This window comes from Callospermophilus lateralis, chromosome 10 (assembly GCF_048772815.1).
Source record: "Callospermophilus lateralis isolate mCalLat2 chromosome 10, mCalLat2.hap1, whole genome shotgun sequence".
In the NCBI taxonomy this organism is placed as follows: Eukaryota; Metazoa; Chordata; class Mammalia; order Rodentia; family Sciuridae; genus Callospermophilus; species Callospermophilus lateralis.
This window is the reverse complement of record NC_135314.1, coordinates 57,463,090-57,487,978: the sequence shown is the minus strand read 5'-3', so window position 1 is coordinate 57,487,978 and position 24,889 is coordinate 57,463,090. Positions and strand designations below refer to the sequence as shown.

At 33.3% G+C, this 24,889-nt stretch overlaps 1 protein-coding gene across 4 annotated transcripts in view; it reads left to right on the top strand.

Annotated features, from left to right (window-relative positions):
* The window catches only part of Stxbp5l (syntaxin binding protein 5L), a 326,234-nt gene that overhangs the window by 226,635 nt on the left and 74,710 nt on the right, over positions 1-24,889 (top strand). For 2 of the 4 annotated variants that reach the window (XM_076867718.2, XM_076867715.2), the window contains exons 18-19: positions 4,722-4,873; positions 7,547-7,618. In XM_076867718.2, coding sequence (XP_076723833.2) covers positions 4,722-4,873; positions 7,547-7,618 — 224 coding nt within the window. The remainder of the gene's footprint in view (positions 1-4,721; positions 4,874-7,546; positions 7,619-24,889) is intronic. The other 2 variants (XM_076867719.2, XM_076867717.2) reach the window with 1 other exon arrangement.

Here is a 24,889-nt window from a genome sequence, read left to right as displayed (position 1 = left end):
TTTATGTGATGCTGAGAATTGAACCCAGTGCCTCATGCATGCTAGGCAAGCGCTTTACCTCTGAACCACAAGCTCAGCTCTGTTGGTAGGCTTTTGATAGCATCTTCAATTCCTTTGCTTGAAATTGATATAAATATTCCATGTCCTCCTGATTCAATTTGATATAAGACATGGTATAGTTTAGAGAAGGATCTGTGCTGCTGAGAAGAAAGTATATTCATTGATGGATGAAATAGTCTACATATATCTGTTAAATCTAAATTATTAATGGTATTTTTCTGTTTCATAGCTTTTTTATTTAGTTTTTGTTTGGAGGATCTATTCCATGAAACAGGCATATTACAGTCACCAAATTTTTTTTGTTGTGGCCATTTGATTTTCAAAATTGAGAAGGGTTTGTTTGTATGTAGTTGCTACACTGTTTGGGGCATAAATACTTAACGATTGTTATGTGTTGTTGATATATATTTTCTTTAAACAATATGGAATGTCCTTCTGATTCTTTTTCATTAATTTTGGCTTGAAATCTACTTTATATGATATGAAGATAGAAGCTCTGGCTTGTTTATAAGATCCATGTGAATGATATGTTTTTTTTTTTTCCCATTCTTTTACCTTCAGTCTGTGGTTATCTTTGCCTATGAGGTGAGTCTCTTGGAGACAGCATATGTTGAGTCTTGGTTTTTAATCCAATCTGCCAGTCTATATCTTTTGATGGATATGTTTAGGCCATTTACATTCAATGTTATTATTGAGATATGGTTTTTATTCCATATCATTTGAGTTATTTCTATGTTTTTAATTTGAATTAGTTTATCCTTTCATTGACTATTCTTGTAGTGTAGTTTCTCCTTTTGCTGTTTTTCATTTTTATTTTTCATTTCTTCAAGAAATATTTTATTGAGTATTTTTTGTAGTGCAGGCTTTCTATTTGTGAATTGTTTTAAGTTTTATTTATTATGGAAGATTTTTATTTCATTGTCTATTCTGAAGCTTAATTTCACTGGGTATGGTGTTCTTGACTGAGTCCATGTTCTTTCAGAGCTTGGAATATATAATTCCAAGACCTCCCAGCTTTAGGGGTCTGAGTTTAAAAATCAACTGAGATCTGTATTGGTTTCCCTTTAAATGTGGCCTGCTGCTTTTCTCTGGCAGCCTTTGAAATTCTGTAATCTGTATGTTAGGCATTTTTATAATAAGTTCTTGTGTGGGTCTGTTGTAGTTTTGTATATTTAGGGGTCCTGTATGCCTCCTGTACCTGATTTTCTGTTTTTTTTTTAAGGCTTGGGAAATTTTTATTGAAAAAAACTGTGCATTCCTTTTGTTTAACTCTGAGCTTTCATCTACCCAATAAGTCTTAAGTTTAGTCTTTTCATTTTATCCATCTTGGAATTTTATTCATGGTCTCTTAGCATTTTTTATCCTCTTAACAACTCTATTTTCAAGATTATATACTTTGTCTTCATTGTTTCAAACTCTGTCTTCTATGTGGTCTTTTCTGTTGGTGATGCTTTCCAATGAATTTTTAATTTGTTTTTCTGATTCCTTCATTTAGAGGATTTCGGACTGATTCTTCTTCAGGATCTCTATCTCCTTATTAAAGTGATTTTTTTTCATTCTGTATTTTCATTCTGATTTAATTTCTTACTTCATAATTTACCTCATAGATCTGTTTAATTTTGAACTTTCTGAATTCCATCCCTGACATTTTCTAAACTGTAGTATCAGTTCTTTGTTGTTTAGCATTGTTTGTTCCTTTACTTTTTCTTATTGTTTGTGTGTTTACCCATATATCTGGATGGATATGGTGCTGTAAAGTTTCTATCTTATGAGTTTATAATGCTTTCTATGTTACTAGTACTTTACAGTTTTGGAGGGAGCCCAATGATAGCTTTAATCTATGCAAACAATATATAGCAATAGACCAGGTCTTTAGTTCTTATTTTCATATTTAATGTTAATTGGTACAATATGTAGAAATAGTAGGATCAGAAATTTCCATCAGTAAAAACAGTAAATAATCATGAATTATGTTTGGTATAAAATTAAACAATAGGTATTATCTATGATTTCTGCCTTATTATTGCTGTGAAATTGATGGTAGGGGCAGATATTATATATGTCAATTAGTATTATGAGGTGTTAAAGATAGAGTTGAGTATGAGGAAAGAAGAAATAGGAGGGTAGAAAAGTGTTTGCAGTTTCAAAATGTGCATATCAAGATGCTTTGATAACATCTATAGGATTTGTACCTGTAGCCTTCATGGGGAGAAATAAGTAACTCTCAGAGGTGTGGGCCAACTGGAAATAAAAATATGGAAAAGTGGGCTAGGGCTGTGACTCAGTGGTAGAGTGCTCACCTGGCACACATGAGGCACTGGTTTTGATCCTCAGCACCACATAAAAAATAAAATAAAGGTATTGTGTTCACCTACAACAACAAAAAAACATTAAAAATATTTTTAAAAAAAATCTGGGAAATTATTATTGAGAAATAAACACAAAGGACAAGAAATACATTGAAAGCAGTGACTTGACAGGTGGGAAAGACCTGATGAATCTGATTCTAACAAAGGGAAAAGCCCATGAATTCTTATTTATAGCAAAACACACCAAAGGAATTTATTGTAACATGGGGTTCTTCAAGGTAAACAAGAAGGGAGAAGCTGTGGGGAATTGGCTGGGTTGGAGGCTTATCACTTGCACAGTAATTCCTCCTCCAGGCAGCTGGCACCTCAAAGCTGTTTAGGCACACTGGTATCCCAAGGCTAGCAGGCATCTAAATTCAAAACTATCTAACTCATAAATTCCACACCAGGCATAGAATCTGCCCCATTAACAGTGACCACCTGCAAGTGGGCATGTCTTTCAGCACAGTTGTACCGAAAGAAATTCAGAAGGGCAGTCTACCTATCCAAGCCTATGGAGTTCAAAGCAATAATTTATTTGCCGCTCGTCACAAGGATTTGTTGTCAATGTGAAAGGGGAAGAAAAAATCTAGCACATAAATGAGGAGAGAGGGGGGGCTGGGGTTGTGGCTCAGTGGTAGAGCCCTCACCTCGCACATGCAAGGCCTTGGATTCCATCATCAACACTACATATAAATAAATAAATAAAAGTTATTGTGTACAACTACAAAGAAAATGTGGCATATATGCACAATGGAATAAAAAAAAAGAATGACTTTAAAGGAGGAGAGAGGGAATGGAATTGAGTGTCAGCAATAGAAAAAAGAGAAGGAGACAAGGGACATAGAGTAGTGGTAAAAATAATACAAAACAAAATCATAATATGCTAATCAAAACCCCTATCCCTAGGTTCAATCCTCAGCATCACGGGGATGGGTGGGGGCAGGGGGACCTAACCCTCAAAATACAGAGCATAGGAAAATAATACCTTCAAAAAATAAATAAATAAATAAAAGTTTTAAAAAGGCTAGAAATAAGGAGAGAGAAACACATGTATAGAAATCCTTGAATCAATCAGTACACATTCAAATAAAACAAAAACACAATATAGAAAACCTAAACAAAAAGTAAAAGAAAACAAGCAACAACAAAAAGGAAAAATATCGGTGAAATGTTAAGAAATTAAGGAGTCATTTTCACTACAGTGGACAAAATAGTCGATGAACATATGTGTTCACTGTCTGTGCCCAACTGATTTTCTTTTAGTTTCGTCTTGAGGTATGAACTAAGAGTGGGAGTATGGGCCATGAGTTGTGAGTCCTTTCTTTTTTATTGTGTTGCTCACCAAATTTAAAGTTGGGGTTTAAGACTTCCCAATTTCCCTTCTTAGAAGATTAGTGTTGGCAGGCCAGGCTCTCGGCTGTGTGACAAAACCACTGGCTGGGGCAAGTCATCCTGGCAGTGGATTGGCTCACAGTGCATAATAACACAAATGCACATCCACATGCCACTGGTAAATGTATTGCTGCTCTGTTTACCTTTTAATCAGCATGACAAACAGAATTATACCATGCAATAATTATGAAGTAAAAAGTTATAAACCAATTTTTGAACTGAAAAAACAGTGTTAAATAATTATGCTGTGGCAATTATGCAGTGAAGTATAGTAAAATACATCTTCAAGTGATTAAAATACCTCCTTAGGAGAACTGTTTTAATTAAATCAGGAAATTCTGGTAATGAACTAATTAAATGGTGTTTGTCTTTTAATAAGTGGGCCAACATGCAAAAATTGAGAAAAAAAATTATGAATAAGTGTATTTCCTTATGTCTTTTATAGTAGAAAAATGTTAAATATATGAAGTTAATTTTAGTTTTTCTCTAAGAAAATAATTTGGAGCATAATAATAACAATTTTATTTGAGAAAGGTATCTATATATAGAAGACTTTGTAGCTATTAAAATGTGGATTTTCTTGACCTCTGTGCTCCTTGCATACTAAAACGATTCTGTGTCATTCCGCTATACAAATAGAAGATCAAGTTAAACAGCAGATTGGGTAGTAATTACTTACCTGACAAGGTGTTCTTACAGGTCATCCTTATTTTTTGTAGTTAATGTTCATAGTTATTATACTAAGTCATTGTATCCAACGTAAAGGCAAACCTTTCCTGATTAACATACCATACCGCTTAACCTCCTCTACCCTAGACAATATTTTTCAGTAAACTTATACTTAATTTAAAGGACAAAAATATTCATGACTATTATATATTCTAGTTGCATTTTTTATTTTTATTTTTTGTCTCTTAGAGTTGCCTTTGGAAACTGCAATGGGTTGGTTGTGGTGGATTTTATACAGAAGACAGTTCTGTTAAGCATGGGGACCATTGACCTTTATAGATCAAGTGACCTATATCAGAGACAACCACGTTCTCCTCGAAAGAACAAGCAGATCATTGCAGGTAGGAAAGAAAACAAGCTGGGTTATGAACTTGATTTGTTCACCATTTTTTTCAGATTGCTTATCTTTTGTGATGTTATTCAAATGCTTTATAAAATGAACCAACATGATTTATACTACCATGTAATACAATGTGTTGGGCAGAAATACAGTGAGAATCTTTGAAAGGGCAAGGGAGGTATATAAAGTTTAATTTGCTTTTTAGGTTAGGAAGCATTTCAAGTTTCTTAGGTTAAGTTCCTAAGAAATAAGAGAAAATAAGAAGCTGCTAAATTTTGAAATGCTGTGAAAATCAAGTTCTTTAGTTGAAAAAGCTGGCCAAGCATGGTGGTACATGCCTGTAATCCCAGCAGCTCAGGCAACTTAGACAGGAGGATCACAAGTTCAAAGACAGCCTCAGCAATTTAGTGAGGCACTAAGCGACTCAGTGAGTCCCTCTTTATAAATTAAAAACATATCAGTACTCAGGCTGGGGTTGTGGCTTGGTGGTGGAGTGCTCACCTGGCATGCTTAGGGCACTGGGTTCGATCCTCAGCACCACATAAATGTAAAATAAAGATATTGTGTCCACTTAAAACTAGAAAATAAATGTTTTAAAAAATATATCAATACCCCCCCCCCAAAAAAAAGAAGCTGCGGTCAACTTACTTGTAATATATTTTGCCCCTTTTAACATGATAATTTACAGTAGTGGTAGAGTGCTGGATAGTGTGTTTGCCTAGCATGCACGAGGCCCTAGTATGATCCCCAACACAACAAACACACATATAAAAGGTAACTTAAGGTCATTCACTTCTTTTAATATTTTAAAATAACTCTATATTATAGCTGTGACCTTTTCCTGATGGATGATGACTGTGTTGGAAATATTTTAACAAGCACAGTAAATATTATTCATTAACATTTTTAAATGCTATGAAAGATAGCATCTTTCTTGACAAGACAAATTGGCCTATTCAACTATAAAAAAAAGAATTCTGTGGTTAATTAGATTATATTGCCATAGTTTGATATCCTAAATTATCAAAATTTATTGGAATTTCGGTATATATCCAAATAGTTGGCTTTATAGACATTGCTGAAATTTTGTGTATTTTTTTGTCCTTTGATGTCGTCTAGTTGGTAGAAATTAGGGAAATGGTTTGCAGATAAAAATGCTTCTATAGAATTATGTGTTTAGACATTATTTAAAATTTTCTACTTTTCTTTATTTAAAATAACCAATAGGATATCAAAGCTTTAATTTTTTAAAAAAATTTATGAAAAGAATATTAGGGGCTGCAGTTGTGGCTCAGCAGTAGAGCACTCGCCTAGCACATGCAGGGCCCTGGGTTTGATCCTCAGCACCACATAAAAATAAATAAATAAAGGCATTGTGTCCAACTACAACTAAAAAAATAAACATTTTTTAAAAAAGAATATTTTACAATAAAAATTTAAAATCTTACACTTTATTTTCCAAATAATAGGTATGTCAAAACCTTTGAGTGTGATAAAAGAATTTTCCTTTTAGACTAAAAAATTTGATTTTTAAAAAATTTCTCCTTTATTAGCCTTTTGATAAACTTCACTGCTTTCTAAATTATTAGCTTTGACCATTTTCAGGGACACAAAATTATCTTTTAAACCTGCGGCATTTTTGTTAGGAATTCAACTGTTATTAATATTTTAGGACTGCTAGAAAGAAAGACAAAATAAAAGAAATTGTGCGTATGTACCATAAGAGTCTCTCAATAGTGGGAAAGAGAAGGTTGATTTATGAAAGTTTAGAGCTTTTAGAGCAAGAAGGTTTGAAGGGCTAGTAGCTGCTGTTTGCAGTGCTGAAAGCACCATTTCAAGTCATAAAAGCTGTGGACCCTTTGATAGCATCTAAGATGCTTGCTTTCTGGAAGTGCTGAGTGTATATGGTGGGTTGAAAAAGTGAATATTATGACAAAGGAAAATTATAATTTAAACTTCTTGAGCATCAATAATTATGATTATAGCTTAGAAATTCTGATGACTTTAGAATATGGAAAACTGTGATGAAGCTGTAAACTTGGTTTTTATTTTAGTTTACAAAATTAATATGGGCATGGTGGCACATGTCTATAATCCCAGAAACTCTGGAGGCTGCAACAGGAAGATGGCAAGTTTGAGGCTAGCCTTTGCAACTTAGCAAGACCCTGTCTCAAAAAAACAAAAAGGGATGGCGATATAGCTCATAGGTAGATTATCCCTGGGTTTGATCCCTAGTACTGAAAAACAAAATGAATACTCTGAGTACTCAAATTATAAAAATAAAGATTAAAAACTAAAATCCCTAAGCTTTCTTTTTAATTGCAGAAGCATTAAAGACAATCATTTTGATATTAATGAAGTAATTTATACATATTATTACAAGCCAAGTATGTATACTATGCAAAAAAATTTAAGAAAAATATGCCATCAATTTTTGTAAGACATTTGATAAAATAAAATTGCTACAGCATCCTCATCATTCATCTATCACCTCTTACTTTCTAATTGATTTTTTGAATATCTCCTTTCTGATTTGATTACCTGATTTTGCTGCAATTTCTTCATCTTGGCTGTTCTAGATTCTGGTATGATATCACTTCCTTTCACTTTAGACTATTCTTCTTTCTTTCCCCCCTGCCTGCTGCTGATGCTGGTGTTCTGGCATGTTCCAAAGACAACTTTTGCATGCGTGGCCTGTCTAACTTTTATCCTGATTTAACGAAACGGATCCGTACTTCTTATCAGAGTAAGTTCTAAAAAGGTTAGACAAAGCATTTTTGAGTCACAGTGCTTGAATAAAATCCGTACGTTGGTGCTCAATAATGTGTTTTTTAAAAACACATTCAGCATGCATGTAAATTTTTGTTTTGTTATTGAAGTGCAACCTGATAATTTTAATAAAAATTATTATGTGAATATTTCAAATCATTATTGTCATTTACCCATTTATTCATATCCTTTGTTTAAATGCTTATTTCAAACCATACAGTCTATGTTCTATTAGTCCAAAAGTCATTATTTTCTGTTTTGAGGACGGAGAGTAATGGTGTCCTGATATAATAAATCTAATATGCCATATCAATAATAATTTAATGTTTTCTTATTTTGGAAGCCTTGTGCTTTGGCCATTTTACTACATTATTCTAACAGTGCCACAATATTTGCTTGTAGTTTTTAGAGATAATTAGGCATTCCTAACTTCTAATGCTTTTTATTAAGATAGAATACCAAAATGTACATTCCTGTAGTGATTTTAGGTATCAACCTGTGAAATAGAGAAATTAAAGTCCCACAAATAAAAGAGTGTATGTTAACATTTCCTATAGTAGCAAATTAAGATTTGAAGATGGCTAGAGTAAGCACTAAAAACTAGTGCAGAAAGCATAGGGACCGAGGGTATCTGTCACTGGAAATGCAAATGATACTAATGATGTTACTGGTAAATGTTTATTGACATGAAAAAATTGTTTACCTTATGTTAATATTTTTTCAGCCTCAACATGTTTATAAAAACTAATACATTCACATTAGTTGTAAAACCTAAAACTTTACTGATTTATGCCTTAGATTAAGGAAGTTATTCCTTTGAAATCCTTTGAATTTTTCTAAAAGTGCCCAGATGGTGATTTATATTCCCTAGTTTTATACTCTAGCAGCACACCATTTTTTGATTACTTCCCACTGTCTCTGTTCCTGGGACCTGTGTAAAAAAAACAAGGAGCAAGTATTGACCTGCTCCTAAAACAGAAACTTATTAAATACTATGATATTTCTTCACATATGAAAATTTTATGAAATTTTAGTTTCCATAATAAAGTTTTATGGGAGCCTACTCATACTCATTCATTTGCATGTTTTCAGTGGCTGTTTTCACACTACAATGGCAGAGAAGAATAATTTCAACAAAAATCATATGGCCTACAGGCCTAAAATATTTACTATTTACACAGAAACTTTTCTGATTTCTGTTCTATACCATTCTTTGACATCAGTCCCTTAAAACCACACAGAGGGTTTCTATCTAAAACCTTTCCTGTATATATTCCCCACAACTTCTGAATCCCAGGTTAGCCTTCTGAAGATAGAATTCCCCTATTTTGTATGTATATACACAAATATAGAAAATTTTCTAGAATATTAGCTCGGATCTTATAAATTTCTTCTTTTAGTTTACTCTATTTTCTCATATAAATATGTGGTGCTTTTATGGTAAGAAGAAACTGGGGTTGATAATAAGGAGCAAAAGTAGGCTCTAGTTCACGAGAATGCCATAGTATCAGCAGTGATATAAAGATTAAAAAAGTTTTTTGAGAAATATTTAATAAGTTTATATTCCCTTCAAAATAAAACAATCAACATTCTTAAACCTTCATTAAAGGTCCTTTAAAATATAATTCTTACCTACATCTTTAAATGGATTTTCTACCACTCTCCTGTAGCAATACCCCACTGAAATAGGCAGAATTAATATTGTCAAAATGGCCATATTACCAAAAGTGTTATACAGGTTTAATGCAATTCCTATTAATATCCCAGTGCCATTCTTCATAGATATAGAAAAAGCAGTCAAGAAATTCATTTGGAAAAATAAGAGACCCAGAATAATCAAAGCAGTCCTCAGCAAGAAAAGTAAAGCAGGGGGCATCACAATACCAGGCCTTAAATTATATTATAGAGCCACAGTAACAAAAACACCATGGTATTGTTACCAAAACAGATATGTAGACGAATGGTACAGAATAGAAGACAGAAAAACCCACATAAAAATAGTTATCTCATATTAGACAAAGATTCCAAAAACATACATTGGAGAAAAGAGAGCCCCTTCAGCTATTGATGCTGGGAAAACTGGAAATCCATATGTAGCAAAGTGAAATTAAACCCCTATCTCTCACCCTGCACAAAATTCAAAGTGGATCAAGGACTAGACCAGAGACCTTGTGCCTAATAGAAGAAAACGTAGGCTCAAATCTCTACTATGTTGGCTTAGGAAATGATTTCCTTAACAAGGCCTTTAAAGCACAAGAAGGAAAATCAATAATCAATAAATGGTAAGGAATCAAACTAAAAAGCTTCACTGAAAAGGAAATAATAACATGAAGAGAGAGCCTCCAGAATGGGAGAGAATCTTTATCACATTCACTTCAAATACAGCATTAATCTCCAGGGTATATAAAGAACTCAGAAAACTTAAAGCCAGAAAAATGAATAATCCAATCAATAAATAGGTTAAGGGACTGTACAGTCACTTCACATAAAAAGAAAGATAATCAGTCAACAAATATATGTAAAATTTTTCAACATCTCTAACAATTAGAGAAATGCAAATAAAAACTAGATTTCATCTTCAGTCAGAAAGGCAATTATCAAGAATGCAAGCAACAAAAAGTGTTGATGAGGATATAGGGGAAAAGGTATACTCATACATTGCTGGTGGGATTGCAAATTGGTGCAACCACTATGGAAAGCAGTATGAAGATTCCTCAGAAAACTTGGAATAGAATCACTGTTTGAGTTATCCCACTCAGAGCTTAAAATGAGCATACTACAGTGAGGCAGCCACATCAATGTTTATAGCAGCACAATTCACAATAGCTAAACTATGGAACCAACCTGGGTGCCCGTCAACACATGAATGGATAAAGAATTGTGGTATATATACACAATGGAATATTACTCAGCCTTAAAGAAGATATGGCATTTGCCAGTAAATGGATAGAACAGAAGAATATCATGCTAAGCGAATAAGCCAATCCCAAAGAACCAAAGGCTGAATGTTTTCTCTGATATGTGGATACTAATTCACAACAAGGCAGAGAAGCTCAGAAAGTATAGATATACTTTGGATTAGACAGAGGGGAGTGAAAGGAGGGGAGGGGGTATGGGTGTAGGAAGGATAGTAACATGAATTGGATGTTATTACCCTATGTGAACATATGATTATGTGACCAGTATAACTCTATATTATGTACAACCAGAAGAATGAGAAGTTATACTCCATTTATGTATGATGTATCAGAATACATTCTACTGTCATGTGTAACTAGTTAGTACAAAAAATAAATTTAAAAAAATACTTCACTCAAGTCAAGTGTATCTTACTACTCTTATGATTTATTCATATCATCTCTCTGGAAATTCCCTGCTCAAATTTCACTTTTGATAATGAACCTTTCCTGCTACCATCAAAGCCCTGTTGTGCCAGTTCCTTTGCTTAAATTCCTACAGTGATTGCAGTGTACAGATTTGTACACAGTAGTGTCTGTACCATTTCAATTCATGATTGTATGGCTTTACCTTTCCAAATGCATGACAAGAATCTGAATTATCAGTTAAATTTTTAATTTAAATGATAAAGAATTTTATTTTTTGTATTATTTATGTACAAATCATGAGCTCAGTGAGTAAATGATGATGATAGTAGCATACAGCATGGCAGCAGGCTCTTTTCTCTCACAGGAATAGCCGGGCAATTTTTTAAATTTTATAAATAAAAGAACAATTTCTTTCACTACTAGATTCACAAGAATTTTGCAAAAACAATCATTATTTCTTGTAACTGGAGACCTAACATGTCAAAGTAGAAGTAAAATCAAGTCCAAGAAGCAAAGAGATCCTCTATATTTTACCAGTAGTCTCCATGGACACTCAGATAAGCCCTATGACTTGAAATCAGATAGTGCAGTCTTCTTTTGATGATTAACAGTATATATTGTGACAAAGGTCTGATTTTTAATGACTCAATGATAATGTCCTGGAATTTGCTTTTAAAAATAAATTTTACGGAGCTGGGGTTGTGGCTCAGTGGTAGTGTGCTTCCCTAGCATGCATGAAACACTGGGTTCGATTTTCAGCATCATATACAAATAAATAAAATAAAGGTCCATCAACAACTAAAAATATTTTAAAAATAAAAAAATTATAAAAATATGGTTTGAAATTTAAATGTTGGCTAATATAATATGACTACATTTGTATATTCTCAACACTATTATAGTAGGGACAGTGAAGCCTTTTCAGGAATTGTTTCTTGAGTTTCAGAAAAGTGTAGCTGCATTGTCCCTATTTGGAGAGACAGAACCCACTTGAAATGAGAGTTCATTCTATTCTGAGATCGTGTTAGGCAATTTGATCCAGTGTTATATTATTTAATGGTCATCATAACCCTTTGAGGCAGATGGATATCATTGGTAGATTTGTCTACCAATGAGAAAACTGAAGTTGAAAGAGATGAAACTAGTTCCTTAAAGTCATTCAGAATAAATGAGAAACAAACTACACCTAATATTAATGTGAATCCATATGATTTCCACTGTATGATCATATGTCTATGAGTGCCTCTTAACGTTTTAGGCACATTGAAAACCAAATCCATTATTCTATAATCAGTAACCACTTTTTCCCCCCATTTTAACTACTATGAACGAAACAACATATTCAAAAATGAAATAATTTGAAATTGTTTTGACATATTTAAAATGAGATTGAATACAATGACCTTTGAAGTTTCCTTATTTTTCTTTAAAAACTATATTTTTTTCCACTTCACTCTATTATGTTGATTTTGCTCTTGTGATGTCACATTTCTATTTTGAACCTGTTACTTCATTTCTGGAGAAACATCTTTTGATGATCACCCATCAATTAGGTCAGGCTCCAAGAGGCTAGGCTGCCTTCCCTAAGTCATTAAATTATCATCTGCAAATCTTTCACATCCCAAAATAATAGATATATAGCTGAGAAGAAGTTTCTAGATTTTATAGATTGTACATATTGTGAAATGCCTTGGAAAGAGTGACAGATATATGGACAGAAGATTTAGATCAAATTCTACTTTTTCTATTTATTATATTTGGAATCTTAAAGGAAGATATTTAATCACAACGTTTTTCTTCCCAAATATAAATATAGTAAAAATCATAATCCCTCTCTCTCCTGGAGAGTTGAACTTTTCTGGATTAATATTTATAAAAGCACTTCTGTAAATAATAGGTATTCTTTATTGTTACAATGTATGATGAAACAAAGCCAGAGTGGGGTTAAATAACCTTTCCAGTGTCATAACCAAGTATGGAAGCTTAAAGCTAAAACTCAGTTCATTGCCTCAATGGATGGTGCCCTATTTATTTAACAGAAATTTCGATAAATAAGAATTGACTGAGTCAGTTGAGTCAAAGGAAGTTTGAAAACTAGGATTAATGTAGAACATTGTCAGAAAAATTTGCTTGTGCATCAGTTTTCAGTTATACAACAGAGGGTCTTTTGGAGAGCCTCAGGCTTATTCATTGATATTTTCCCTCTTTCACTTTATGGTTTTCAATTTGTGGAAATATAGCAGGTCCTAAAAACACAAACCAAAAAAAATAAAGGGAAAAAATAATGAGAAAGATAAAAATAACAGAACTAGCAAAGAGAGAAAAATAAATAACACAAAATAAATAGAGAAGGTCAAGAATGGAAGAAAAGAAAAATAATAAGAAAAGGAGTGTCTTAAGGGGAAAAATTTCAAAGATTATTTATTGAAGAGTTACTGTGTCAAACATTTTTCTGGGCATTAAGTGCACAATGATGAGTAAACAATTACATATTTTCCTTCCATTTATTACAGACAATATACAGATAAATAAATACATAGATATACTATTATAATTGTAAAATGGTAGTAATGCTATGATAGAGAAGAATGAATGTTGTCAAGGGAAACCCCTTCTAAGGAGGAAACACTGAAGTAAAGCTTTGTAAGATAAGAAAAAACTAGTCAAAGCTTTGTTTCCACTTCCAACCAAGAGAGTACTGATTGAAAGAAACTAGTACTTCACTCATGCTTACAATGACTTTACAGACATTTTCAAAAAAGTTTGTTTGAAAAAAGATCAAGATAGCATAATTATTTTTAAACATTAAAGATTGGTGTTGATAATCAGAAAAACAAAGAAATCAGAATAAAAGGGCATATAACATTGATTCCATTCATACAAAATTCAAGGAAATGAAGACTAATACATTGTGATAGAAAGCAGATCAATGGTTGCCTAGGGATGTGAAGGGACACTTATAGGGAGGGCAGGAAGAAGGGGTTACAAAATAACACACAAAATTCTTAGATATGATGGATGTGTTTTTTATCTTGATTATACAGATCGTTTTCTAGGTATATAAATATGATCAGTTATCAAATTATATATTTTATAGATACATCAATTAAATCTCAATGAAGCTTTTTTTAAAAGCACTAGCTATATGAAGAACAAGGATCATTACATTCCAGGCCTACAGAACAGCTTATAAGTAGGCTCTAAGGTGGTAAAGGATTTAACTATCATCTAAAAATAGAAAAAAAGGCCAGAGAGAATAGGAGTATGGTATGTGAAAGGGAAAATAAGATGATGTAGAGATGAGCAGTGACCAGATAATGCAAACTCCTGCAGCAGTTATAAAAAATTCTCTCTTACTTTAAGCAAGAGAGTTATATGCTTCATTTGTGTTCTAAAAATAGTATGCACACTGCTGAGTGAAGAAAATATGGGTCCATAAAAGATCATACTAGTTAGAAACTCAGTATTGCACTACAGACAAGAAATGAGCATATTCTTGACTAGGGTAAGAGAATTGTTATTAAAGAGAAAGGGTAATTTCAAGGATAACAGCATTTACAGAGCTACTATTACAAATCAGTGTGAGAAATAAGAAAGTGGAATTAATGATTATTCCCAGATTTTGACTTTAGCTACTGATCATGTCATGATATTATTTACAAAGACAATGAAGCTTGAGATGGGGGGAGCTTTACTAGGAAGCACAAAGTCAATATTAGACATGTTAAATTTTGGTATCTCTGTAACATGTTCATGTGGAGATGTCAAGTGTATAGTTTAACAACTATGAATATCAGATAAGAGTTCTAGGCTATAATTTGAGTCTCATCATATACATGGTATTTAATGGGAATAAATAAAATAACCTAGATGAGGAGGAAAGGGTTGGAGATTGTGGTTAGAAACATCAGAAATTTCAACATTTAAATTCAAGAAGAAGAGAACTTCTCAAGGAGAAGAGATAATTTGAGGAGAGACTACCACAGAAATCAGAAGGAAAGGTGTATTTCTAGAAGTGGTTAGCTACATGAAAAGTTACACTTAAGTAGAATAAGCTCAGAAATGTGACTGATGGGTAAACCTGTGGTGGTTACTAGTAACCCTTCAAAAAGACAGTTTTAGTTTTAGAAAAGTAGTGATATGGAAGCCAGAATAATATTAGATTGAAGAGGGGCAGGTGAGGAAATAGCACAAGTAAATATCTCTTTCAAAGCACTTGGTTATAAAGGGAAAATATGGTTATATACAGAAAAATGGGCCAGTACCTACATTGAAATAAGGTATTAAAAGGAGGAGGTGGAGCCGGGCATGGTGGCTCATGCCTGTAATTCCAGTGACTCAGGAGGCTGAGACGGAGAACTGCAGGTTCAAAGCCAACCTCAGCAACAACAAGGTGCTAAGCAACTCTGAGAGACCCTGTCTCTAAGAAAAATACAAAATAAGGCTATGGTTGAATGCCCCTGAGTTTAAAAAAAAAAGGAAGACGCATGTTGATGTTTTTTATTTTAAATTTTAGCAGGAAGAGAATATTTTTTAATTTACATGAATATGGAATGATCAAAAAAGAGAAAGGGAGAGAGATTGAATTGTGCTAAGGAAGAGAGGGGATTATAAAAGGAGCAAAATCTTAAGTTGAGAGGGGTTGGGAATCATCAGCACATGTAATAGGAGACATTAAATAGGACATTTTTAGGATATTTAAATAGGAGATTTTTCTCAATTACTAAAGAAAGATAAAACAAAGAAGAGAGTTACAGAAAAGAAAATGGATAAATTTAAAAGTGTATGATTTGTTTGAAATATGAAACAAGTGATTATTACATCTGATTTTCAGTTCTATATTTACATCTGATTTTCAGTTCTATATTTTAGTAGGCTTCATATATATATATATATATATATATATATATATATATATATGAAGTGTCCATCTACTATATATAGTAGACGGACACTATACCTTTATTTTATTTTTATGTGGTGCTGAGGATTGAACCCTGTGCCTCACATGTGCTAGGAAAACACTCCACCAACTGAGCTACAGCCCCAGCCCCACCTCCTTTTTTTTAGATTTGGTTTTACAATGTAAATTTTCTTATACCAAAGCTTTATATTGAAAAGCAACTACACTGAATTATAATTAATAGAAAAAATATAAGGTTCAATCTTCAAATTTACAACAGGAAACTAAGAAATACAAATAAGGGAAATAATTGCTCAGTAGTATGTGTTAGCTTTCTATAGTTTAGTTAGCAGTTATATCATTGAGAGTAAATCAAATAAAATAGGCCAATAAAACCTAAAGCAGTAATGTTCCACAAAAGATGACACTATCTCCTAGAGGACATTTGGCAATGCATACAGACACTTGATTATCACAACTGAGGAGAAGGGATATTTTACTGGAATCTACATCTACCATGTTTTGCTGCAACAAAATATTATCTGGCTACATTTTCAATCAAATTTAAAACATTCAGAGAAAATTGTTTTATCTGGTGAATACTAATTTGGTAAGAAAATCCTTAAAAGGATAGACTGTTCATGTGGATGCATGTATTGACATATTGGATATAAGTCTCCTTAAAAATACTGATTTTATTTAGAATTAACAATTCAATATTTAAAATACCCAATTATCAATTGAGGCATATGTATACATTCTTAAATTTTTTAAATAAAAGTTGATATAATTCACTGTAGCTAAGGGAATTATGTCTTCCATTGTTATTTACCATACAATTTCTGTATCTGTTCTAATCAGAATTCATTATATATTTTCCAGTGAATCACTATACAAAACCTTTCAAGTTTAATAGCTAATATGCTTTTCTTTACTCAGATGTCAATTATAACTTTGTTCACATAATCTCAGGAAAACTTAATCACTTAATGCTTAGTATATTATTAAGAAGACACAATTAGAGCTGGGGTTGTAGCTCAGTGGTAGAGTGTTCACCTCACATGAAGGCACTGGGTTTGATCCTCAGCACCACATAAAAATAAAATAAGAGTATTATGTCCATCTACAACTAAAAAAATATTTTTAAAAAATTATTATTAAAAAATACAATTATTTAGCATGTCTACTGAACACTTTAATAAACTACTAGTGTCTGTAATGGATTAACTATTTTCCATTCCTCTGATTCCTCATGTCTTCAAACCTACTTTCCCAGTTGTTTTAGTAAGTTTTTTCATCATTCTGACTAAAAGACCTGACAAGAAAAATGTAAAGGAGGAAAAGTTTATTTGGGCTCACATTTTCAGAGATTCAGTCCACTGTTGACCAATTCTGGGACCAAGGTGAGGCAGAACATCATGGTGGAAGGGTATGGCAGAGAAAAGCACTCAGAATATGGTTACCAGGAAGCAAAGCAGTGACTCAACTTACCAGGGACAAACATAAACCCAAAGTATTGTCCCCAGTGGCCTACTCCTCTAGGTGCACCCATCTTTCTACAGTTAATCCATATCAGTTGATTAACCCAGTGATTAGGTAGACCTAATAATCCAATCATTTCACCTCTGAAAATTTCTGCATTGTCTCACACATGATCCTTTGGGGATACCTCATTCCACCCATAGCCCTAAAAAGCTCCTGTCCATCTCATAGTACAAAATACATATAGTTCATTTTAAGAGTCCCTATGTGTCTTAATAGTTGCATTATTACCCAAAATTCCAAGACCAAAGTTTTCTGAAATTCAAGGTAAACTCACAGATGTTTTCACTGTAAATATCAAAAACACATCACATATATCTATGTATGATGGCTCAGAGTAAACATTTCCACCCCACAAGGAAGATATAGGGGCTTAGAATGGAAGGATGGGGCCAAAAAAGGCTGATATTCAACTGGGAAAACAAATCCAGTAGCTCCACATCTAGTAAATGGGGCACATCTCATGGCATCATGATGTCCTCTCACAAGGACATATACCTCTGCCATATGACCTTAATAGTTGCAGCCCCATGTGGCTTCTCTTTTGGTTTGTTTCTTCTCAATTCCTGCAGCTTTCCTACACAGACATCTCACATCACTGGTTCTCTTAATTTCAGGGGTCTCCATTGCAGATTTGGCTTTCTTCTCACATCTTTATGCATCATGCCCTCAAGGGCGACTGCAGGGACTCTGACATCACTACACTTCCTGATCTCCCAGGCCTTCCTTTGAAATCTGGGGAGAAGCCTTCATGACCTCTTAACTCCAGTATCCTGCATTTCTATATAGGAAGTAAAACTTCATGGTTGATACCAAGGTGTGCTGCCATCTTGAGAAGTAACCAAGCTCCCAGGGATTATGACTGCAGCAGCCTCTGAGTACCTTGGTGGTTGAGCATATGAAACAAGTTCCTAGGTCCTCTTGTGCAAGCAGTTTGCCCCATGGTCTATTTTCAAAGGAATTTGTACTTTTTTAACTGTAAGCCTAAGATGGATGTGGTCTTGCCAATTATGAGATGCCCTCAAGCCACCTGTCCTATTCTTTCTGGGTAAAGTACTTAGCATTTCTTTAGTGGCTATAATCTTTTTAACAGCTTCCTTAGGCACAGTTTTACTTGCACTTTTCTGACCGAATTGCAAGTTTTCAAAAATATTTCTGCTCCTTATTATCATAGTAAGCTTGGCTAAAAGCTGCTCATAATATCCATGCCACAACCTGAATACTGTGCTCCCTTGAAATTTCTTCTACCAGATTAATTAGCCCATGACCTTTAAATTCAGCTTCAAAGAAAGTCTCAGGATATGGGGAAAATGTAGATAACATATTTGCTAGCATGTAACACAAATGTCTCTAATACAATTTCCAATAGAGTCATCCTCCTCTGAAACCTCATGGGCCCTGTCTTTACTGTCCACAGTTCTATCACCATTTTGGTCTTCTGAGCTCCCACCAGATCACCTATTAAACTTCACTTACAGTGTTCTAAAGCCTTTCCACTTTGCAAATCTAAACTTTTCAAAAGCCCTTCTCCACCCCACTAGAAAGCACCAAAGGATTCTGAATCATATGGACTGGTTAGTTACAGCCATGGTCCCACTCTCAGTACCAGTTTCTGTTTTAATCATCTTTTTCATCTCTTTGAAAAAAGACCTGACAAGGAAAATGTAGAGGAGGAAAAGTTTAATATGGTTCATGGTTTCAGAGGCTCAGTCCCTAGTCAGCCAACTGCCTAACTCTGGGCCCAAGGTGAAACAGAACATTATGGTAGAAAGGTATGGGGGAGAAAAACAGGTCAGGACAGTGCAACAAGGAAGTAGAGTGATGGCTCCACTCATCAGGGGGAAAATACAAACCCCAAAGTCATACCTCCAATGGACCTACTTCCTCCAGTCACACCCTGCCTGCCTACAATCATTACCTAGTTGATCCATAATCTAATCATTTCATCTCTGAGACTTCTTGCACCTGTCACATATGAGCTTTTGGGGGACACCTCTATACCATGACAACAGTATTTCCAAGATTGCAAATATACCTGAACAAGGAGCTTTCTATTTCCCAACAGGATGTTGAAAGAAGTCTAGCAACAGTAATAAAATTCTGTGATATTAATTTTAAAAATAGAATTATACTTTCTTATAGAGCTATTGAAGAGTGTTAGACTCAAAGATGCCTTATTAACCAAATGCTAGAGAGGGAAGAATTACTCATAAGTGAGAAGGAAGCTGCAGATGTCTCCATACCTGGGGAAAGGAGTGGCCCTTCCATAGATGGATAAACTGCAAAGAATTTAAAAACAAAAAAAAATTGTAAGATTGTTTTCTGGACTGGCCTATGGATTATAATTTGAAAGAGCTCTAAATACAAAAACCAGTTGTTCAAGTTCACAGTTTACTGTTACCAAAGCCTTACACTCCTGAAATTCTTGTGACAAAGTGGCAATGCAGGTGGGACTGAGAAATCGGAGAAATTCATGCAATATTAATGGACTTGCCTTTCTGATATTATTATATAATTTAACCAAAATATTAATTAAAACTCTCTAAAGCAATATCCCAGCCCTTTCTCTGCACAAATACTGAGATCAGCAGATAGCACCTTGGCAAAACATGAGTGGAATTTCAAGTGTTAACTTTAAAAGCAAAGAAAAATCTTTTTCCTGTAATTTTTTCTTGAGCCCTCATATTTCTCTGATTATCCTTTCTTATTTTAATTGTACAGATTAATGCATTACAGTGTGGTAAGTCAACATGTAAACAGTTTGTAAAAACAAAGAGAAATATTCTTGGACTAATTTGAAATTTAAAAAAACTTAATCTAATTAAAGTTGCAACTCAATTCCACCTTAGTTCAATGCCTTATAAAAATTGAATACACTTCACTTAAGCTACTTACCAAAGAAATGAACAAAAAAAGGATAAACGCATATTGAGGGAAACTTCAGCTTCTAACACTGTTGTATATATAGCGTGCTATCAGAAAATAAAAAACACACAAAGAAGCAGAAATTCATGACACATAATTGGAGAAAGAAAGCCAATTTAAAGAGACTCATAGATGACACAAATTAAAATAAGCAGTCAAGAACTTTTAAAGAACTATTATAAGAAAAAAATAGGAAAAGTGAATTAAAGTGGGTAAATATGTTTGGGAATTTCAGGAGAAAAACAAACTCTGAAAAGAATCAAACAAATTACAGAACTGAAAAATATATGTGAAATCAAAAGATCACTGCTCTGATGATATGTTGAATCAGATCAATAGCAATGATCCAAACAGAAGAACCGAATTTTAAAAAGTTAACAAAAAGGAAGCAGGCAGTAGTAACTGTGTCTGCATGTTTTTGAGATTCGATGAAAAACATGAACTGAAAGACATGGAGGCTCAGAAAATCCCAACAGAGGAAAATAAAATAAAAATGCAAGAACTCATAGTCAAATCACTGAAACCAACATAAAAGAAAATGTTAAAATCAACAGAGAAATATACTTACCACCTACAGGATAACAATGATGTGATTAATGAATTGCTTCTCATCAGAAATAATTAAAACCAAAGACAACACAAAAACTGAAAAAAGTATCAGTACAGAATTCTATATCTAGCAAAAATGTCATTTAAATATGAAGATAAATGAATTTGTCTTTAGTAGGCCTGCAGTATAAGAAATGGTAAAGAAGTTTTTAGAAGCTAAAGGAAAATAATCACAGATTGAGACTTGGAAATACAGTAAGAATGAAGCACACTGGAAAGAATAAATATTTTAAATATGAAACATTATTTTATCTTAAATTCTTTAAAAGTACATTTATTTTATAAAAATGGTATATTATAGGGTTTATAATGAGTAAAAGTAAAATGTATGACAAAAACACAAATCATGAGTAGCATGTAAACAGTATATATAATGTCTTAAATTTCTTTTATCCTAAGTGGTGTAAAAATAATTAAAGGTAGACTGTGATTAACTATGTGTTCTTATTATAACCCATAGAAAAGCCACTAGAAAAATAAAATAGAAGACTGTAGCTAAAAAGTCAATGAGAAAACAAAATAGAATACTAAAATTATTTTCTCAAAAGATGGAAATGAGGCATGGGGGTTGGGGGAGAATATAAAGAACAAATTGAAAACAAATAAAAATATATGGATACACAGCTAACCCAAAGATTATATTAAGTGTTACTAGAATAAACTTTACAAAGAAAAATGCAGAGATTATGAGACAAGATTAAATAGGAATCCAACTACAAGCTATTTATATGAGATGCACTTTAAATATAGAAACCCAAATAGATTGAAAGTAAAAGAATTTCATTAAAAAACTAACCATAAGAAAGTATATTTGGGGGGCTGGGGATGTGGCTCAAGCAGTAGCGAGCTCACCTGGCAGGTGTGGGGCACTGGGTTTGATCCTCAGCATCACATAAAAATAAAGATGTTCTGTCCACCCAAAACTAAAAAATAAATATTTAAAAATTCTCTCTCTCCCTCCCTCCCCCCCCCATCTAAAAAAAAAAAGAAAGTATATTTGGCTATGTTAAGATGAAGTGGATTTTGAGGCAGTGAGATAGAGAAGTAGTTAAAATTTTTTAAAGACTATCAGAAAGATATTAAAACTCTTTTACTTGTAGACAGTCAACAAAAATATTAAAAATACATAAAGAAAAATTGTTAAAACTGCCATTGAAATCAAGAAATCTACAATCATTTTGGGGAATTCATCATTTCCCCTTAGTAACTGATAGTATTGATAAATGAAAATTCTTCAGGATATAAACAATGTAAGGAACTCTCTTGACCAAGTTAACCTAACACGCATAAATAGATACCTGTGCTATTAAATTTAAAATATTTTTAATTATATTTTAATTATGTCTTTAATATTAGTAATATTTAATTAATAGTAGGATCTTTAATTAATATTAATGTATTTGATTAATATTATTAATTATATCTTTTCAAGTAGATATATAGCTTTTTATAATGATAGACTGAACCATAAAATAAGATATAGTGAATTACAGATAATTGAAATGAAGCAAAATTTGCTATCTGACTACAAAAGAAATTGAATTAGATATTGATCCCTATTGGAAATTCTGAACACGTTTTTATTTTTGTTCATATTGGTGCATTACAGTTGTACATAACAATGGAATACATTGTTACATATTTGTAACAATGTACATGTACAGAATATAACAATATAATTTAACCAGTATCATTTTCACAGTATTTCCCCTTTCCCTCCCCTATTCCCTTCATCTAGTCCCTTTGGTCTATCTGCATTGATTTCTCTTTGATTTTCTTTTTTTTTTTTTTTTCTTTTTAAAGAGAGAGTGAGAGAGGGAGAGAGAGAGAGAAAGAGAGAGAATTTTAATATTTTTTATTCTTTAGTTTTCGGTGGACACAACATCTTCGTTTTTATGTGGTGCTGAGGATCGAACCCGGGCTGCACGCATTCCAGGCGAGCGCGCCACCGCTTGAGCCACATCCCCAGCCCCTGATTTCTCTTTGATTTTCATGAGATAACCCCGAACTTTCTTTGTCTTTTTCATCTCTAACTTTCACATATGAGAGAAATCATATGATCCTTGACTTTTTGATTTTGACTTATTTTGCTTAACGTAATATTCTCATGTTCCATTCATTTTCCTGAAAATGACATGGTTTCATTCTTATGGCTGAATAAAATGCCATTGTGTATGCATACCACACTTTATTTAGCCATTCATCCATTCATTCACCTAGGTGGATTCCATAGTTTTTCTGTTGTGAATTGTGCTGCTATGAACATGGGTATGCATATATCACTATAGAATGATGACTTTAATTATTTAGGATCAATGCCGAGGAGTGGTATTAACAGTGGTGTAGCTGGGTAATATGGTAATTCCATTCCTAGTTTTTTGAGGAAATTCCATACTGATTTTGATAATGGTTGACTAATTTACAATTCCACCAACAGTGTAAAAGTGTTCTTTTTTTCTCCACATCCTCTCCAACATTCATCATTGTTTGTATCATTAATGGCTGCCATTCTAAAGTGAATCAGATGAAATCTCAGTATAGTTTTGATTTATATTTCCCTATTTGATAACAATATTTGTTTTAGTCAGCCTTTTCACTGCTGTGAACAAAATTCTAAATAAGAACAAACAGAAGAGGAAAAGTTTATTTGAGGGCTCACAGTTTTAGAGGCTTAGTTCATAGATGGCCAGCTCCACCCCTCAGGGCTGGAGGTGAGTCAGAACATCGTGGCAGAGAAAAGCCAAGAGGACATGACACTAAGAATCAGAGAGCAGGCTCCATTCATCAAAAATAAAATATATACTGCAAGGCATGCCCCCAGTGATATACATTCTCCACCCACCCCTCCCTGCCTTCAGGTACAACCCAATTAATCCCTATCATAGGACTAATGTACTCATTAGGTTTAGGTGCTCATAATAAAATCATTTATTTCCCCTCTAAGTTTTCTTACATTGTCTTACACATGAGTTTTGGGAGCACACCTCCAATGTAAACCATACCATTGTTGAACATTTGTTCATGTAATTGTTGGCCATTTATATTTCTTCTTTTGAGATGTATTTAGTTCATTTGCCCATCTTTTGTGTGTGTGTGTGTGTGTGTGTGTGTGTGTGTGTACGTTTGTGTGCATGTGTGTGTTTTGAGTTCTTTATATATTCTGGATATTAATTCTCTGTCAGAATGATATCTAGCAAAGATTTTCTCCCATTCTCTAGGTTCTCTTTTCACATTCTTAATGGTTTCCCATGCTGTGTAGAAGCTTTTTAATTTTATGCCATCTCATTTAATTAACTGTTGGCATTATTTCTTGAGCTTTAGGTGTCCTATTGAGAAAGTCATTGCCTGTGTCTATATACTAGAATGTTGCCCCTACATTTTCTTCTAGGAGTTGCATAGTTTCTTGTCTAATTCTTAGGTCTTTGATTCACTTTGAGTTGACTCTGTACAGGGGAGAGATAAGGATCTAGTCTCATTCTTCTGCATAGGTATTACCTGTTTCCTCCATTTGTTGAGAAGGTTGTCTTTTCTACACTATAAGTTTTTGGCATCTTAAGGATCGAATAATTGTATCTTTGTGGGTTTGTCTTTCTGTCTTCTATTCTGAGATAATTTTTTAAAATAACTTATGGCTTAAAAAAGAAATGACCAAAGACATTTTAATGTATTTTTGACCTGAGTGAAAGTATGAACACAACACATATATGTGTGTGTGTGTGTGTGTGTGTGTGTGTGTATGTATATATATATGATGCTGCTAAAGCAGTCTTTGAATTAAAATGTAAACCATGGATGGTTATTTTGGAAACCCATAATCTAAACTTCCTTCTTAAGATGCTAAGAAAAAAAAGAGCAAAGAAACACAACATAAATGAAAGGAAATTATAAAGGTCAGAAATCAATGAAGTAGAAGACAAATAATACTATATATCAACAAAACAAT